At 47.9% G+C, this 19,596-nt stretch overlaps 1 protein-coding gene across 2 annotated transcripts in view; it reads right to left on the reverse strand.

Moving 5' to 3' along the window:
- Window positions 1-19,244, reverse strand: part of LOC115084669 (zinc finger protein RFP-like) — a 64,502-nt gene extending 45,258 nt beyond the window's left edge. For both annotated transcript variants that reach the window (XM_029589848.1, XM_029589849.1), the window contains exons 1-2: window positions 18,831-19,244; window positions 964-1,038 (exon numbers count right to left, since the gene is read on the reverse strand). In XM_029589848.1, coding sequence (XP_029445708.1) covers window positions 964-1,038; window positions 18,831-19,244 — 489 coding nt within the window. The remainder of the gene's footprint in view (window positions 1-963; window positions 1,039-18,830) is intronic.
- Window positions 19,245-19,596: the final 352 nt, after the last annotated feature.

Here is a 19,596-nt window from a genome sequence, read left to right on the forward strand (position 1 = left end):
GACACTAGGGAAAAAGTGCACTACTTCTACAGCCAAGTCCAAAAGCAAAGCACGTTCAAGCAGCATTGTCTGAATTATCAGGAAGGCTGCTCACCACATAAACATTTTGATAGCAATAATTTTGTTATGGGTTTGATAGTTTCTTGGTTTTGATTGTAAGTATTACTGCCCTTATCAAAAGGCATGGGGGTAAACTGCATGGAGAGGCAGTTATTACCCTTAACAGACACATGGGGGGTAACCTGCACAGAATGGCAGTTACTACCATAAGAAACTTTCTGGTTAAACAAGTTGGACCATTTGGTCTTTTTCTGCTGACAATACTATTTTACTGTGTTACTATGAGTGAGTGAGTGTGCATATGTCTGTGTGGAATAGGGAGAGCAGTGAGTGAGTGTGCATGTGTATGAAAATGCATGTGTGTGTGGAAGAGGGAAAGGACTAAGTGTGTGTATGTATGTTTGTGGGTGAATAAGGAGTGACAGTGAGCATGTGTATGAGAGTATGAATGAATATGTGAGTGTGTTAGTGTGTGAGAGAGAAGGTTTGTGCACATGCTGCTACCAGCCACACCCCCCACTTGCTACCCTTCCATCCTGCAACAATCTCAGAGTGACTGGATATCAAAATTCCCAGGTATGCTCAGCAGTTATTTTGTACCTGTGGCAATTTCAAAAGGATAAGTACGTGCACGCTGTCCCTTTGAAAGCAGACAGGTTGAAAATTGTTCCTTCAATTGGTTGAAATGCATCAGGACAACATCTCCCTTGCCTCTGACGGACTGAGAAGAAAAGTATTGATTTACAATGTGCCTGTTCTCAGCCAATAAGAAACCAAGAAATACTTTCCAGGCCCTCTGTAACAAGGCAGAATGAATCCTATTATTCTAATATTGATCTGATTCAGGGGACTGAGGTAGTGAGAGGCGCAGAGACCAGCTTAGAGGAAAACATAGTTACCCACCTTTAATAATTCAGCTGCCTTCTCTTCATTAGACTTAAATGTCAGAAGTTCTTCCAGCTGCTTTCTCAGAGGCTCCTGTGAACATTAAACATAACATTTGATTTTTTTTTTCTCTGAGATCAGTTTCAAATGAAAGTGATTTACTGAACACGTATCCCTAACTGAAAAGATGCATTTGTAATTTCAAACCTGTGCAAAACAACCCAGTTTTGAAAACCAAAGATGTGTGCATTAATTAATTTGAATATTGGATTGTTATATGTTTAATTACATGGGCATTACTTTACCTATTACAAATAGACACATTATCAAACAAAAGAAGAATACAACAAAACAGAGGCAGCAAAAGAATACATCATAAAAACCATAAAGGTCAGGCAGAGGCAGTCTATCCATCAAACAAGGAAAAAATTAAGATACATAGTGAAGATGATACCATGTTCAATAGCATCCTCAAAACTCTTCATATTTTACAGAGTGTCCTCGCTGCAAGAAGGTGAGTCTTTCCATGCCAGCAATTTCAGCCACCACAGATTTCCAGTAATAATCCATTTGGAATGTCGATTTCCAGTAAAATGCAATTGTTAGCCTAGCAGTGTGTAGCAAATGAGGAACAAGCTTCTTCACTTTAGCAGGGGGGATGGGGGTAACACAATCCCATCTACCCAATCAACACAAAGTAGCATTTGCTTGCAGAGTTAAACCAGTTATGAATTTCCTTATACACTTCATTCCAAAATTAATTACTATATCACATTCCCACCACATATGAAGATATGAAGTAACCCTCCCACATCCACGCCAATATAACGGGCTAACTTGATTAAATTTAATAAATTCAGAGTATGTGTAGGAACAATGTAGTAATTTATATAGCAATGCTCATATTTTATTACAGATGGATAGTTTCTGAAGAGAATACCAAATAGCATGCCAGTCATCTTCACCCAAGTCCAAAGAAAGAACTTCATTCAATTTACCAATTAAAGCATTATTAGTTACATTATTCCTAGTTTCATCACTAAGATAATAATACATTTATGATCTAAATTTGCCTGGAGACTTTTTTGTAAGAATTTCTGTATTTCCATGACATTTAATAACATTGCTACAAAGTTGTAAATATAAAAAAAGAGTATGAGGTGATATACAACATTCCTCCACTAAGATCGTAAAATATTTAAGTGTGCCACCCCTGCAGATCTGACCAAAAAATCTAGGCTCCTTACTAAGCCATAACTAAGAATCTACAGAAAATGTGATAAAAGGAGAAAAGAGAAATAGGAGAAATACACTCCAACTCCTAACCGATCCTACCTGGCTAGATGAAATGCCTCATTACCGATCCACCGACCGCCCCACAAGAACCGCCCATGCAGGCACTCTCCACACTCCACCCATCAAATCTGCGCATCTATCCCTTACCAGGGAAAGGGCTTTCTCTATCGCTGGTCCCACCCTCTGAAATTCCCTCCCCACCTTCCTCCGTCTAGAGCCATCCCTACACAAATTTAAGAAAGGAGTCAAGACATGGCTCTTCAAGCAGGCCTACCCTGATGCGAACCAAACATAGACTGTCTCCCTTAATCAGATCACTCTTGCGTGGCTTCCTATCTCCTTCCTTTATGCCCCTTCCTCTCATCTCCAGTTCCTCCCTTGCCCTACCTCCCCCCACCTGTCACCCCCTAAATATTTATACTGATGATAACAACCTTGAATGATAAGATATTTATAGTCATATATAGTAAATTTGATTAATAGCCGTTAATGGGCTACATAAGATGTATATAGATGTAAATATTTCCATTGTATATAGTTCAATTGTTGTATGCAGTTCCTATGTATTCAGTCTTTACTTCCTTTTCCATCTCCTCCCTGTCTGAAAACATTTTTCAGATACATCAGCGAAAAGAGAAAAGTCCAAAGTGGTATAGTGAAATTGAAAGGTGGAAATGATCAATGTGTGGAGAGAGACGAAGAAATGGCAGAAATATTAAACGAATACTTCAGCTCTGTGTTCACTAAAGAAGACCCTGGAGAAGGACCATCTCTACACAACAAGAAACTGGAGGGAAGTGGCACAGATGAAAATCCATTTACAGTAGATAATGTATGGGAAGAGCTAAAGAATCTGAAAGTGGACAAAGCCATGGGGCCTGATGGGATTCATCCAAGGATACTGAGGGAGCTCAGAGATGTGCTGGTGGGACCGCTTTGCGACCTGTTCAATAGATCCCTAGAAACGGGAGTGGTACCGAGTGATTGGAGAAGAGTGGTGGTGGTCCCTCTCCACAAGAGTGGGAACAGAGAGGAGGCTGGTAACTACAGACCGGTTAGCCTCACTTCGGTGGTGGGAAAAGTAATGGAGTCACTGTTGAAAGAGAGAATAGTGAACTATCTACAGTCCGGAGAATTGATGGACCAGAGGCAGCATGGATTCACCAGAGGAAGATCCTGTCAGACAAATCTGATTGACTTTTTTGACTGGGTAACCAAGGAATTGGATCGAGGAAGACCGCTCGATGTCATCTACTTGGATTTCAGCAAAGCTTTTGATACGGTTCCGCACAGGAGACTGGTGAATAAAACGAGAAGCTTAGGAGTGAGTGCTGAGGTGGTGACCTGGATTGAAAACTGGTTGACGGACAGAAAACAATGCATGATGGTAAATGGAACTTTCTCTGAAGAGAGAGAGGTTTTAAGTGGTGTACCGCAAGGATCGGTGTTGGGACCGGTCCTGTTCAATATCTTTGTGAGCGACATTGCGGACGGGATAGAAGGTAAGGTTTGTCTTTTTGCCGATGACACTAAGATCTGCAACAGAGTGGACATGCCGGAAGGAGTGGAGAGAATGAGACGGGATTTAAGGAAACTGGAAGAGTGGTCGAAGATATGGCAGCTGAGATTCAATGCCAAGAAGTGCAAAGTCATGCATATGGGGAGTGGAAATCCGAATGAACTATATTCGATGGGGGGGGGGGGGGAAAGGCTGATGTGCATGGAGCAGGAGAGAGACCTCGGGGTGATAGTGTCTAATGATATGAAGTCTGCAAAACAATGCGACAAGGCGATAGCAAAAGCCAGAAGAATGCTGGGATGCATAGAGAGAGGAATATCGAGTAAGAAAAGGGAAGTGATTATCCCCTTGTACAGATCCTTGGTGAGGCCACACCTGGAGTACTGTGTTCAGTTCTGGAGACAGTATCTACAAAGAGACAAGGACAAGATGGAAGCGGTACAGAGAAGGGCGACCAGGAAGGTGGAGGGTCTTCATAGGATGACATACGAGGAGAGATTGAAGAATCTAAATATGTACTCCCTGGAGGAAAGGAGGAGCAGGGGTGATATGATTCAGACTTTCAGATACTTGAAAAACTTTAATGATCCAAAGACAACGACAAACCTTTTCCGTCAGAAAAAAATCAGCAGAACCAGAGGTCACGAGCTGAGGCTCCAGGGAGGAAGACTAAGAACCAATGTCAGGAAGTATTTCTTCACGGAAAGGGTGGTGGATGCCTGGAATGCCCTTCCGGAGGAAGTGGTGAAGTCTAAAACTGTGAACGACTTCAAAGGGGCGTGGGATAAACACTGTGGATCCATCAAGTCTAGAGGGCGTGAATAAAGTGGTGGCATTCAAACACTGCACGGAGCGGCAGTAGCCACAGAGGCATTCAAACATTGCACGGAGCGGCAGTAGCCACAGAGGCATTCACGGAGTGGGATGCCAGTGGCCAGTAGTTGGTGTTCCACCTTCACGGAGCGGAAGGATGGAGGGCTGCTATTTCCAAAAAAAAAAAATAATAAAATAAAACAAAACAAAAAAATAAACACAGGGGTGGGTAAGAGTATGGGGCAAGGGGGTGGCCTGCTTGTTACAGCGGTTGCTACCCCTAATTGAGCTGGATGTCACTTGGATGCAGATACAGAGCTGCTCTCTAAATTGTGTGGAGGGGAATTAGGGCTGGAGGGTACTGGAAGCCAATAGTAACAGGTGGGAGAGAGAAAAAGGGGAAAAAAATGGATAAAGTGCGTAGCTTGCTGGGCAGACTTGATGGGCCGTTTAGTCTTCTTCTGCCGTCATTTCTATGTTTCTATGTCTCCACCCTCTTCTCCCATCCCTCTTCCATTTCTTGCCTTCCCCATCTCCCCCTCCCCTGTTTATTGTAATGTTCCTCCTTTCTGTTCATTGTAAACCGGCATGATGTGTTTCAGAAAAGTTCATAAATAAATAAATACCAAATCTTTGAGGCATGTGACACCATAAGACTGGTTCTATCAATCCTAGTAACTATGGATTTTTTGGTAGAAGAACAAAGCAAGGCAGCCAAGCTATATAGGACTGCATCTCTTCCAATCCCCTCCAAGGACACAAAGAAGAATCTGTTCCAACCTATCTCTAACCCCCAACATTCTGACAGACAAATAATAGAGATATAAATCAGGGACATCCTAACCACCACAATCTAATGGTTGTTGCAAACTAACTTTAATATGGGGCAATTTACTCTTCCAAATGAAAAAATGTTCCCTCTCAGTGAGGTAAAAACCTTATGTGGCATTATTTATTTATTTATAGAAATTTCTATTCTGTCCATTTACCAAACTATCTGTTCTGGGTATTCTGTGGGGCCTCCCTTCCACCAGAGAACATACGAACATAAGAAATTGCCATGCTGGGTCAGTCCAAGGGTCCATCAAGCCCAGCATCCTGTTTCCAAAAGAGGCCAAACCAGGCCACAAGAACCTGGAAATTACCCAAACACTAAGAAGATCCCATGCCATTAATGCAATTAATAGCAGTGGCTATTCCCTAAGTAAATTTGATTAATAGCCGTTAATTGGCTTCTCCAAGAACTTATCCAAACCTTTTTTGAACCCAGCTACACTAACTGCACTAACCACATCCTCTGGCAACAAATTCCAGAGCTTTATTGTGCGTTGAGTGAAAAATAATGTTCTCCGATTAGTCTTAAATGTGCTACTTGCTAACTTCAAGGAATGCACCCTAGTCCTTCTATTATTCAAACGTGTAAATAACCAATTCACATCTACCTGTTCAAGACCTCTCATGATCTTGAAGACCTCTATCATATCCCCCCTAATCCGTCTCTTCTCCAAGCTGAACAGCCCTAACCTCTTCAGCCTTTCCTCATAGGGGAGCTGTTCCATCCCTTTTATCATTTTGGTTGCCCATATCTGTACCTTCTCCATCGCAACTATATCTTTTTTTGAGATGCGGCGACCAGAATTGTACACAGTATGTTGTGGAGCGCTAGGGGAGCGATCCCACTCCTGGGAGATGTGTGTCCTTGGGCCACGGCTCGACCCCAGAGGAACTCTGAAGAGGTGCCGCGGGAGGCGTGGCATGCCCGAGCATGGGCTGGCGGGAGCAAGGCTGGAGTGATGACTGGAAGACAGGCCCTCCTCCGGACCTGCACGCTTCGGAAGACCCAACAACGCAATGTTGGTCTTGTGAACAGTCCTCCGATTGTTCCCAGCCCTTTCGGACCTGCCGCAGGGTATGGCACGAAGCGGCAGGCCAGATGGAGGCCAGGGCAGTGAAGACTGGAACATGGATTCAGACGAGAGTCAGGAACGACGTAGACTCAGGCATAGACGTGGACTCAGGAACGAGGTGCAGGATGCATAGACATGGACACAGGCGCGGACGTGGACTCAGGACGAGGTACTGGATGCACAGAGGTGGACTCAGGAGCAGACATGGACTCAGGACGAGGTACTGGATGCACAGAGGTGGACTCAGGAACGAGGGCTGAAGGAAGACATGGGCACTGTCCCTCAGGGCGCCCTACTCAGACCACCCGCGGGACTGAGTCGCGGACCACCCTGTCCCAAGCGCGCCCTACACAGCCCTGGAAGGCTGGTCGCGGACCACGCTGAGAATGGGAGAGCACAGGGAAGAAGAAGGTTGCTGCACTCCTGGCAGCTCAAGGCAGGGTTTGCTGCACTCCTGGCAGCTCAAGGCAAGGTTTGCTGCACTCCTGGCAGCTCAAGGCAAGGTTAAAGCATCAGGGTCAGGAACAAGGACTAAGACAGACCTCAGGGCTGGAACAAGGACATCTGGAACAGCAGGTAACATCAGGACTGGAACAGAAGGCAGACATCAGGACTGGACGAGGAGCTACGACAGGAAACAAGAAACACAGGACCTTGCAGAAGTGCTGGAACACGGACGACTTCCTGGAGCGAAGGATCTCAGGAGTGACCAACTCCTTGCGAAGGCAAAGACAGACTGAATGCTGAGCCCTTTTAGTAGAGCTGAGGTGGACAACGCCCAGGGAGGGGTCAGCAGGGGGCCACACCTGGCTGGCCCTTGAAGAGGGGCAGAGAAGCGCGCGCCCGCGCCCTAGGAAGCTGGGGAGAAGAGCTGGAAGCTGGTGGCGTCCTCAGCCACGTGGAAGGCCCAAGGAAGCCGCGGAGCAGCCCTGGACTGGAGCTGGGTGAAGGCAGGTCGCTGGAGCAGCTCCCAGCGGCAAGGACTGAAGCAGGAAGAAGCAGAGAGAGGTAAGACTGGCTGCAGGGGAAGCAGGGGGCTGTAGCAGGCTGCAGGCACTGCTCCACGCTGCAAGGCTGAAGAGAGAAGTGCTGGCTGCAGGGAGCTTTGAGAGGCTGCAGGCAACGGCAGGGACGGCTCCCTGCCGGGTGAGGACCCGGGCTGAAGCAGGCACTGGTAGGGACGGCCTCCCTGCTGGCTGAAGGTCCCGGGATCACAGCAGCACGTCGGGGGAAGGCAGAAACAGGAGCAGAGGAGCTGGCCGCATGGCAACAGCTGCGGGGACGGCCCCAGCTGATTCAGGGAAAGAGAAGCAGCAGCGTTAGCAGCCCGACTGGCTGTGAGAAGGTAAGAGCCTGCCCGCGCTCCTCGCAGGCAGGATCGCAACAGTACCCCCTCCTCAAAGCCCCCCCTCAAGCTTCTTGTCAACAGCTTGAGAAGAAGGCGGTAGTCCATACCGTCGAGAGCAAGCGAGGATCCAAGTACGAGCTGGTACTTCTTGGCGAGTAACTGTAGCGAGAAGAATACTGAAGCAGAAGACAAGGCAGAAGTGGTCAAGGTCCAGGCAAGACAAACATAGAACATGGAATGTTGAAGGCGCTGGTCAGGCAGAGTGTAGGGTACAGAACCACAAGATGACATCTAGGTTCTAGGATCATGGCAGAGGCAAGGCTCCATCCAAGACTTGGCTTAAATGGAGGTCCTAAAACTTGAGACTGAAGCAGTAGTGCAGGGTGGAGTAACAAGGTGGAGATTAGATGCTGATTAATGGTTCCAGAGACTTGGGACTCCAGTGACACAAGGTGGAAGAGCTGGAGCAAGGCGTCAAGTTAGCAATACAAGATGTGGCGAGAAATGATCTTGGTCTCACTAGAGGATGGAGGACATCCCTCAGTTGGTACAAGTCGGCTTTGAAGTATGTTGAGGCACTCCGGGTTAGGTACCCACCAGTAGTTCAAGGGTCAGGCTTGGAAATATTGGTGACCAAATGGTATAGCAGTCTCTGTCTAGAAGATATGCAGTACAAGCAAGCGTGACTTCCTTTGAGGTGTAGATGCAAGAGGGCAGGTGGACTGCTAGTCACTGCTGGTGGTCACAGATGGAAATATGCTTGGCAAAGCACGTAAGCTGGAGTTCTTCGGTTGGTAATAGGAATCCTTAGTGAAGACATACTGCTGATGCTCAGGTGGGTAGAATTGGCCGCTCAAGTAACTGGAGGTGAGAATCAGGGTTAGAGCAGTGCAGAGGATCAAAGGCACAAACATTCAGTAACTCCCATCTAGGAGCGAGCCCTAAAACTGAGCAGAATCTTGGTGTTGCTTGGTTAACTGATACTCACACTCGAGTGGTCCTAGGCTGATGGTAGAGATGGACATCTTCAGGATGGCTTGAGAGCAAGCTGGTAGTAGGTTACTTGGAAAGGCACACTTGGACCAGTACCTTTGCTTGGATGGTGAAGCTTGCAGCGGATTCCCGAAGAGGCTGCTGGACTCGCGCTCGGGGTAGTGAGCGAGACAAGCATGTGGTAACCGAAGTACTGTAGAGGCTGAGCGGGAAGAGCGAAGACATCTGCTGGTTCAGCTGGAAGAGATGACAGACATTCCAGGCCCCATTGGACAGATGACCACAGATGGGGTGCAGGCGCCTCCTGCAGGTCGTCTGGAGAGGTGTACCACAAGCTGGCATGTAGTAGGCATCACTTGTAAGATGGTAAACTCAGTGAGTGAGATGCGCAGGAATTTCAGCAGAGTAAGCTCTTCTGAGCAGGCACCTCTTGTTGGTGAACAAGCATTCTCGGAGGGAAAAATAAAAATTCTGGACAAGATAGTCGTGCAGCACAGGAACCAGATGCTGCAGCGTGGAAGATGGTGGTGAATCTGGGTGCAGGCGCCTCCTGCAGGTCGTACAGCAAGTGTACCCAGGCTAAGCAAAAGTCTCAAGAAGGCACTTGGTGAAAACAGGTGCTAGGCCTCTAGCGGTGTGGGAAACCAAAAGTTCAAATAAGCTGGCGCCTCCAGCAGGTCGGTAAACACAGCGAAAAAACTGGGACTGAAGTTTTTTTCCTTTTAAAAAAAAAAAATTCCTTTGGCAAAGAAACTCCGGAACTTGGCACAGGCCCATCACAAGGACATGAACGCCGGACACATGGCCTTCGCAATCTGTTGTGGAGCGCTAGGAGAGCGATCCCACTCCTCGGAGATGTGTGTCCTTGGGCCACGGCTCGACCCCAGAGGAACTCTGAAGAGGTGCCGCAGGAGGCGTGGCATGCCCGAGCATGGGCTGGACAGGAGCAAGGCTGGAGTGATGACTGGAAGACAGGCCCTCCTCCGGACCTGCACCATTCGGAAGACCCAACAACGCAATGTTGGTCTTGTGAACAGTCCTCCGACCGTTCCCAGCCCTTTCGGACCTGCCGCAGGGTACGGCACCAAGCGGCAGGCCAGATGGAGGCCAGGGCAGTGAAGACTGGAACATGGATTCAGACGAGAGTCAGGAACGACGTAGACTCAGGCATAGACGTGGACTCAGGAACGAGGCGCAGGATGCATAGACGTGGACACAGGCGCAGACGTGGACTCAGGACGAGGTACTGGATGCACAGAGGTGGATTCAGGAACGAGGGCTGAAGGAAGACATGGGCACTGTCCCTCAGGGTGCCCTACTCAGACCACCCGCGGGACTGAGTCGCGGACCACCCTGTCCCAAGCGCGCCCTACACAGCCCTGGAAGGCTGGTCGCGGACTACGCTGAGAGCGGGAGAGCACAGGGAAGAAGAAGGTTGCTGCACTCCTGGCAGCTCAAGGCAGGGTTTGCTGCACTCCTGGCAGCTCAAGGCAAGGTTTGCTGCACTCCTGGCAGCTCAAGGCAAGGTTAAGCATCAGGGTCAGGAACAAGGACTAAGACAGACCTCAGGGCTGGAACAAGGACATCTGGAACAGCAGGTAACATCAGGACTGGAACAGAAGGCAGACATCAGGACTGGAAAAGGAGCTCCGACAGGAAACAAGAAACACAGGACCTTGCAGAAGTGCTGGAACACGGACGACTTCCTGGAGCGAAGGATCTCAGGAGTGATCAACTCCTTGCGAAGGCAAAGACAGACTGAACGCTGAGCCCTTTTAGTAGAGCTGAGGTGGACAATGCCCAGGGAGGGGTCAGCAGGGGGCCACACCTGGCTGGCCCTTTAAGAGGAGCAGAGAGGCGCGCGCCCGCGCCCTAGGAAGCTGAAGAGAAGAGCTGGAAGCTGGTGGCATCCTCAGACACGTGGAAGGCCCAAGGAAGCCGCGGAGCAGCCCTGGACTGGAGCTGGGTGAAGGCAGGTCGCTGGAGCAGCTCCCAGCCGCAAGGACTGAAGCAGGAAGAAGCAGAGAGAGGTAAGGCTGGCTGCAGGGGAAGCAGGGGGCTGTAGCAGGCTGCAGGCACTGCTCCACACTGCAAGGCTGAAGAGAGAAGTGCTGGCTGCAGGGAGCTGTGAGAGGCTGCAGGCACCGGCAGGGACGGCTCCCTGCCAGGTGAGGACCCGGGCTGAAACAGGCACTGGTAGGGACGGCCTCCCTGCTGGCTGAAGGTCCCGGGATTGCAGCAGCACGTCGGGGGAAGGCCGAAACAGGAGCAGAGGAGCCGGCCACATGGCAACAGCTGCGGGGACGGCCCCAGCTGATTCAGGGAAAGAGAAGCAGCATCGTTAGCAGCCCGACTGGCTGCGAGAAGGTAAGAGCCTGCCCGCGCTCCTTGCGGGCAGGATCGCAACACAGTATTCCAGGTGCGATCTCACCATGGAGCGATATAGAGGCATTATGACATTTTCCGTTTTATTAACCATTCCCTTCCTAATAATTCCTAACATTCTGTTTGCTTTTTTGACTGTTGTAGCACACTGAGCCGACGATTTTAAAGTATTATCCACTATGATGCCTAGAACTTTTTCCTGGGTGGTAGTTCCTAATATGGAACCTAACATCGTGTAACTAAAGCAAGGGTTATTTTTCCCTATATGCAACACCTATATGCAACACCTTGCACATTAAATTTCATCTGCCATTCGGATGCCCAATCTTCCAGTCTTGCAAGGTCCTCCTGTAATGTATCACAATCCGCTTGTGATTTAACTACTCTGAATAATTTTGTATCATCCACAAATTTGATAACCTCACTCATCGTATTCCTTTCCAGATCATTTATATATATATTGAAAAGCACCGGTCCAAGTACAGATCCCTGAGGCACTTCACTGTTTACCCTTTTCCACTGAGAAAATTGACCATTTAATCCTACTCTCTGTTTCCTGTCTTTTAACCAGTTTGTAATCCACGAAAGGACATCGCCTCCTATCCCATGACTTTTTAGTTTTCTTTGAAGCCTCTCATGAGGGACTTTGTAAAACGCCTTCTGAAAATCCAAATACACTACATCTACCGGTTCACCTTTATCCACATGTTTATTAACCCCTTCAAAAAAATGAAGCAGATTTGTTAGGCAAGACTTCCCTTGGGTAAATCCATGTTGACTGTGTTCCATTAAACCATGTCTTTCTATATGCTCTACGATTTTGATCTTGAGAATAGTTTCCACTATTTTTCCCGGCACTGAAGTCAGGCTCACTGGTCTATAGTTACCTGGATCGCCCCTGGAGCCTTTTTTAAATATTGGGGTTACATTGGCCACCTTCCAGTCTTCAGGTACAATGGATGATTTTAATGATAGGTTACAAATTTTAACTAATAGATCAGAAATTTCATTTTTTAGTTCCTTCAGTACCCTAGGATGCATACCATCCAGTCCAGGTGTTTTGCTACTCTTTAGTTTGTCAATCTGGCCTACTACATCTTCCAGGTTCTCAGTGATTTCCCCCTCATTTATCAAAATGCTATAAGGCCTTATTGCATGTGATAGCACCATATTGTATAGTGCAATGTAATTTTGGTAGTTTGAAGCTCCCAAGAGAGCTAACCTAGCTATCAGGAACCTCAGAAGAGAGAGAGAGAGAGAGACAAGCCTAGCTATATTGCCCTAACACTAGGTAGGTATTTATAACCCTATGGGAGGCCCACCTAGTAACTCGAGGTGAGGTTTAGGTATTAGTGTAGGGGTTAGGGGCCAGTTTGACATTCAAAGTGAGATGTACGAACAGAACTGGACTGGCTTTGGACCGCGCTTTGGACTCCGACCTCTGGTTTGGCTTTGGACCGCTCTCTGGACACCGACCCCTGGACTGGCTTTGGACCGCTCTCTGGTTACCGACCCCTGGAATGGCTTTTGGATTTTCTTCAATTTCTCTATAGAGACTACCTACGACCTGCTGGAGGTGCCAGCCGTCTGGAACCCACGACCTGCAGGAGGCGCCTGCATCCAGACCATCTTCAGTCTTCAGGGAGTCGCCTAAGTCCCAGCGGCTGAGTCCCTACGTGCTCCTCCTGGGGGAATCACGTGCTTCCAGGGTGAAGGCCGCTCTACATCTTCAAACAGGCCTCGCCATCTGACGGTAGAGACCGACGAGGGTTTTCTCCTTCACAGCAGCACAGACTCTACCTCAGAACAAGGGTCCACGCTCCAGGTCCTAACAGAATACCAAGGCCATGGACCCGGCAGAGGCCTCAGCCCGGCAGGCTATTCCCAGAATAGCCCAGAAGGACATGGAGCAACAATGTATATTAGAATCCATGGCAGCGTCCTTAGAAAGACTTAACGCCCTTATGGATTCTATGGCTGCAGCTCAGGCTGTTCCGCCACCTGTACCTCCGGTGGTACAGAGTAATACCCGGACTGTGATTCCTCTACCAACTCCTCCACGCTACGCTGGAGATTCTTGATCGTGTCAAGGATTTCTCGACCAGTGCCGTATGCACTTCCATCTTCAAGCTTCCCTGTTCCCAGATGATCTCACCAAAACGACATATATCCTGTCATTATTGGAGGGTAAGGCTCTTGCCTGGGCTTCTCCATTCTGGCGACTGTCAGATCCAGTCTTACAAGATTTACCTAAATTCTTAGAACTATTTCAAGCTGTGTTCGATGATTCAGGGAGACAAGTAGTCGCTGGCTCCAAACTTCTACAACTTCGGCAGGGAGGGAGACCGTTGGCAGATTATACCATCGAATTCAGGACCCTGGCATCCGAACTCCATTGGGAGGAGAACTGTCTCCGGTCCATATTTTTAGAGGGCCTGTCACCCAGAATAAAAGACGAAATGGCAGCCCGAGAGTTACCTCAATCTTTGGACTCTATCGTAGATTTAGTAACTTGAATCGATCGATGGCTACAGGAGAGAGCACGGGAAGGATCAAGTACAAGGAATCACATAACAGGTGCCTCTTCCTCTCATCCGGTTCCGGTATCCCAAACCGCCCCTAAGCCTGAAGGCAGGGCCGGCGGAAGCACTAGGCGAACTAGGCGATCGCCTAGGGCGCTGAGCATTAGGGGGCGCCGAGCCGCTGATGGCCAATGGCCGCCGGTGGACGTCATCCCAATGGCGGCTGAGCGGTGAACTACTGCTATGCTGTGTGCCGGATACACACAGCAAGAAGATCGGCAGGACCGTGGTACAGTCGCGTCTAAACATGCTGGTGCTCCTCCTCCTCCTTCCTGCCCGCGCGGCCCCGGAAGAAAAATGTTGCCGGGGCCGCGCGGGCAGGAAAGAGGAGGAGCATCAGCCAATGCAGGAACTTCTCCTCCTTCCTGCCTGCGCGGCCCCGGAAGAAAAATGTTGCCGGGGCCGCGCGGGCAGGAAAGAGGAGGAGCATCAGCCAATGCAGGAACTTCTCCTCCTTCCTGCCCGCGCAGCCCCGGAAGAAAAATGTGGCCGGAGCAGCGCGGGCAGGAAAGAGGAGGAGCATCAGCCGCGTGCAGAAGAGGATCAGCGCGGCTCGAGAAGACCGGGGCCGCTGCAGAGCCCATCCTGCAGTGGCCCGTGAAGAGGAGGCCCAGAGGTGAGAGAGAGACTGAGGGTTTGTACAGTGTGTATGTGTGCGTGTATGAGATGAGTTGAGAGACTGTGTGTGTGGGTGTGAGTGAAGACCTGAATGTTTGCAGAGACAGCATGGGAGAGCCTCTGTGTGTGTGAGAGACAGCATGTGATAGTGAGAGCCTGTGCTTGAGCAAGACAGCATGTGGGAGTGAGAGAGAGCCTGTGTGTGTGTGTGTGAGTCAGCATGTGACAGTGAGAGCCTATGTGTAGGAATGATTGTATGAGAGAGAGCATGTGACAGTGAGAACCTGTGCTTGAGCAAGACAGCATGTGGGAGTGAGAGTTAGGATGTGCAAGAGAGAGACTGTGTATAAATAATTGTATGAGGGACAGCATGTGAGAATGCCTGTGTATGTGAGAGAGAGAAAGCATGTGAGAATGAGAACCTGACTGTGTGTTTGAGGGAAGCAGACAGATGGAGAGAAAAGAAATATGTTATAAAAGGAATTGGCAAAAAAATAAGAAAGGGAAGGTGGAAAAAAAAAGCCTGTGACCAACCGATTAGAAAACTAAGATCAGACAGCAAATGTAAAAAGAAATAAATTACTTTTTACTGATTGGAACATGTAATCTTTGGGAATGTGCAAGAGTAGCACTTTCTCTATGCGGATCTCACAATGTACGAGATCAGCAAAGAGGAACTGGAAGCCCATGGGGCCTGCACAGAGGAGGCAGCAGAATGGGCTTCAGTGCCAATAGCAGCAATCAGCACCTCCGCAATAGCCATACAGCAGCAGTGACAGTGGCAGCAGAGGGATGAGAGAGGCTCTGAGGTTGCTGGCAAAAGAAAGAGAGGGGGTCTCTGCCTTTAGTGTGTGCATGTGTATGAATGGGAGTCTGCCTGGCGGTGTATGTGTGTGAATGCATGGGTGCCTGCCTGAGGGTGTGTCTGTGTATGAGAATGTATGGGTGTCTTCCTGGGGTTTGTATGTGTGAGAATATGTGCCTGCCTGTTTGTGGTGTATGTGTGTGTGTGAGAATAAATTGGTGCCTGCCTGGGGGTCTCTGTGTGTGAGAATGAATGTGTGCATGCCTGGGGGATGGAGAGAGAGTGGTGTGAAAATGAATGGGAGCCTGCCTGGGGTTCAGTGTGAGAATGACTAGGAGCTTGCCTGTGTGTGTGTGTCTGTGTGAGAACGAGTGGGAGCTTGCCTGGGAGTGTGTGTTTGTGTGTATGTGAGGGAGCCAGTGAGAGCATGAGTGTGTATGAGAAAATCCAGGGGAGTAAGAGTGTGTGTGAGTGGGGGGGGGGGGAAGAAGAGAGTGTCTTACACCCTGAGAGTGTGTCAGTGTCTGAGAGAGCGAGAGGTTATGGTTGGGTATAAGAGCATGAATGTGTATGTATGTGACAGTGTATGTGTGAGAGAGAATGGACATGTGAGTATGTGTGAGAGAGAGAGGATAACCTCATAATCCTCGACAATATCAGGGTGACTGGAAATCAAGAGCTCCCATGTATGGACAGCAGGGGCTTTTTAAAATCCTTATTAGTTTTAATTATTGTGTGTTATTTGATATATGTACTGTTTTGAAATATTTTATTGGTGTTTGGGAAATTGTAAAAAATGTATATGATTTTAATTAATAGAAATTCTATTTATCAGTAGTTTTAAAATATTTTATTAGTATGGTTTTACTATTATAACTGATGCTTTGTTTCTTGATTTTATTTGTTTTATGAGGAATGGTTGTTCTGTTTTTCCATTGCTAATACACAGAGTCTGGCTTCTTGGGGTTTCCATTTCAGTTTTTTCTAATTTGTGCTCCTTTATTTTGTATTCTGTATTTGGTGAAGGTCTGTCTCTGCTCTGTGTGTGTGACCATGATGAGAGATTCTGCTAGCATAGGGATCTATAGCAATTGGGTTTGTTTTGTTTCCTCAGTAGGTGGTGTATTGGTATTCTAGGACCCAGTGTAATATTTATCCTTGCTTATTCACAGGTAGGGTTATTGTTGTTTGAGTCCTTGGTGTTATTACTGTTATGTTATGATGGGATTGCAGTATAGATTTTGGGTGTCTCTTTTGCAGTGCTTTATGTTAGTTCACAATGTGTCTGGCAGTGGAAGGTGTTTGTGCTGCTGTTACTGTGAGGTGACACCAGAATTTGAAAATATCTTTTAGTATGATGAGCTGTAAGGGAAACATCCAAGCTCCATTGTTTGGGGGAATTTCAGTGGATGCACAGAGATACAGAACTGGAGGTGCAGGATTTGTATTGACATTCTGTCCCTTCCTATATATTCCAGACTTCACTCTCATAATCCATATAGAATTAGTTGAATGAGGCTATCAAATAATTTTATAGTAGTTTTACTAGAAGTGTGAAACTGGCCAGCTTTTTAAAATAATGCAGAGGACCCTTTGGACTTTTTTTAACAACACTTTTTTTTATAACCAATTTTAAAGCAGGATCCATGCTATAGAGGTGGGTGTGATGAAGAAATGTCATTTTGGCTCCCCCCCCCCCCACCCAAAACAAATTCTTCTGTCTAGAGATGCCACTGATTTTCTGTGGCACACAAATGCATTGGCCCCTGGGCGCTGGAGACCCTTGGTGCGCCACTGGGTGCGAGCCATATGGGGCCGCAAGTGGTGGCAAAGAGGAGTGGAGATTTGGCGGGCCGCAAGCAGTGCCCAATCTGCTCGCGACCCAGAAAACCCCAGTCAGCGGGCGTGATTGAGAATGAGGTAGGAGTCGGGGCCGAGACCGGGGGGGGGGGGGCGCAAGGAAGAAGGCTCGCCTAGGGCGCCAAATCCCCTTGCACCGGCCCTGCCTGAAGGAGTTACTGAAGAACCCATGCAGTTGGGTCGGGGCCCACTTTCTCCAGAAGAAAGACTAAGATGCTGCAAAGCAGGTCTTTGCCTCTACTGCAGAGAGGCGGGTCATCTTATTGCCCGTTGTCCAACACGTCCGGGAAATTCGAAAGCCGAGGCTCCATCGGGGGAGTAACCCTAGGCATCACCTCTCCGGCTCCCCCACTAACTCTGCATGTTACCCTGGGGTTTGAAGTACATCGATTCTCCACATTAGCCTTAGTAGATTCTGGAGCTGGTGGAAATTTTATTCTACAGGATGTGTTAAAGCAATTATACATTTCCATGTGCTTATGTCTGAAGCCGTTGATTATCTCTTCCATTCATGGAGATCCCCTGCTGGGGAGGATAACTCATCACACCGTTCCGATGGAATGACACATTTCTCCGAACCACTCCGAAAGCATCTCTTTCGATGTCATTCAGAGAGCTATCCACCCTATAGTCCTTGGCATTCCATGGTTACAGCAACACAACCCACAATTCGACTGGACATCTTTGAAACTAATCAGCTGGGGATCGAATTGTGAATACCTAGTCATGCCATTTGGACTTTGCAATGCCCCTGTGATGTTTTAGCACATGGTGAATGAAATCTTCTTAGATCTCTTAGTTCTGTGTTCTAGTATAATTAGATGACACCTTGTCTATTCCTGTTCTCTTGTCCAACATAAGAAGCATGTCAAAGTCTGTACACAAAACTAGAGATGTGCTCCATCGAAAAAATTAAACTCCCCTTTCTGGATACATAGTCTCTATCCAGGGACTAAGAATGGATCTGGACAAACTGGCAGCCATTCAGAATTGGCCCTGACCTGTAGGCTGTTAGGACCTGGAGCGTGGACCCTTGTTCTGAGGTAGAGTCTGTGCTGCTGCAAAGGAGAAAAACCCTCGTCGGTCTCTACCGTCAGATGGCGAGGCCTGTTTGAAGACGTAGAGCGGCCTTCACCCTGGAAGCACGTGATCCCCCCAGGAGGAGTCCGTAGGGACACGGCCGCTGGGACTTAGCTTGATGGACGCTCTATCTGGGTAACATCAAGCTAGGTTGAGAGAACATTGCACAAATCTCATCTTTGGGTGAGTGTCCTCACTCTGAGGGTCATCAAATCTTCACTAGAGAGCACTGTTCTACTTAATATCATTGCGATATTAAGTAGGAGAAAAAACTAAAGTAAATTAACCAAAAAAAAAAGTTTTAAAAAAGTGCCAGCAATTGGGTGCAGGAAACAGATGCTCAGTTGACGAGGGCTGATGCACTCAGGCTCTCATTAGCAAGGAGGTGCTAGGGACGTGCAAGTGACCCTAGCACCTCCTTGCTAACGTGACCCCCAAATTTAAATATTGAAACATAGAAATAAAGACTATTATGACAGGTAAGAACCCTAAGGACCATAAAGTTTGTCCTATTAAATTCCTATTGCATGGACCCAGTGGATCCCTGTCTTCCTCTTCACATACTGTGATAATATAATGACCCACACCTTGTATTCCTGCACAACCTCTTCTGTGGGGATCAGTGTGAGATGTGACCCCCAGTACATTGTAATGTGATAATAAAGATAATGACACATACCTTGTATTCCTGCAGAGCCTCCTTTATGGGGATCACATTGTGAGGTCTGTGATCCCGGGATTTGCCACACACCACACAGATTGGTATCTGATCCTCTTTACAGAACAGCTTCAGCTCCTCTTCATGTTTCTCACACAGGTCCTCCTTTTTATGTTTCACAGAGTTTGGACAGAACGTTTTTGCATATTCTATCACATTTGCCAGCTGCCTGTTAGGTCTGAGGTTTCTCTTCTGAGACGTTTCTCTGCACTGTGGACAGGGGAAATCTGTATCCAATCCCTCCCAGCCCGGAGTGATACAGGAGTAACAGAAGTTGTGACCACAGTTTAAAGTAACTGGGTCTGTAAAATAATTAGAACAGATAGAACAAGAAGCTTCTTCTCTGAGCCTCTTAGCCGGGTTTGCAGCAGCCATGATTCTTTCAGGAAGTAATAGCAAGATTTTTAGTTGCAGTTTCATTTCCTGACTGCTAATTAGTTTGGAAATAAGGAAGTGACTCTCTAGTTGTCTAGTAAAGGAATTCTAATAACTGTCTCCTGTCTGCAGAGAGCCAAATCTGGGAGACTCTTGGATTGTCCACCTTCATTCGTGTCTCCCAGATCTCAAGTTTCTGCCTTCCCAGTGACAAAGAGCCAGGGGTCAGGGAGTAGTGGCCTCTCCCTAGGAAGCTGCCAGTGTGTAACAAGAAACCTGTGGCAGGGACACAGCACAGCTCTCTGCAGCAAACAAAACCATATACACAAGAAGATCCATGGGGAGGGTCTGG

The sequence above is a fragment of the Rhinatrema bivittatum genome, chromosome 2 (assembly GCF_901001135.1).
Source record: "Rhinatrema bivittatum chromosome 2, aRhiBiv1.1, whole genome shotgun sequence".
NCBI classification, from domain to species: Eukaryota; Metazoa; Chordata; class Amphibia; order Gymnophiona; family Rhinatrematidae; genus Rhinatrema; species Rhinatrema bivittatum.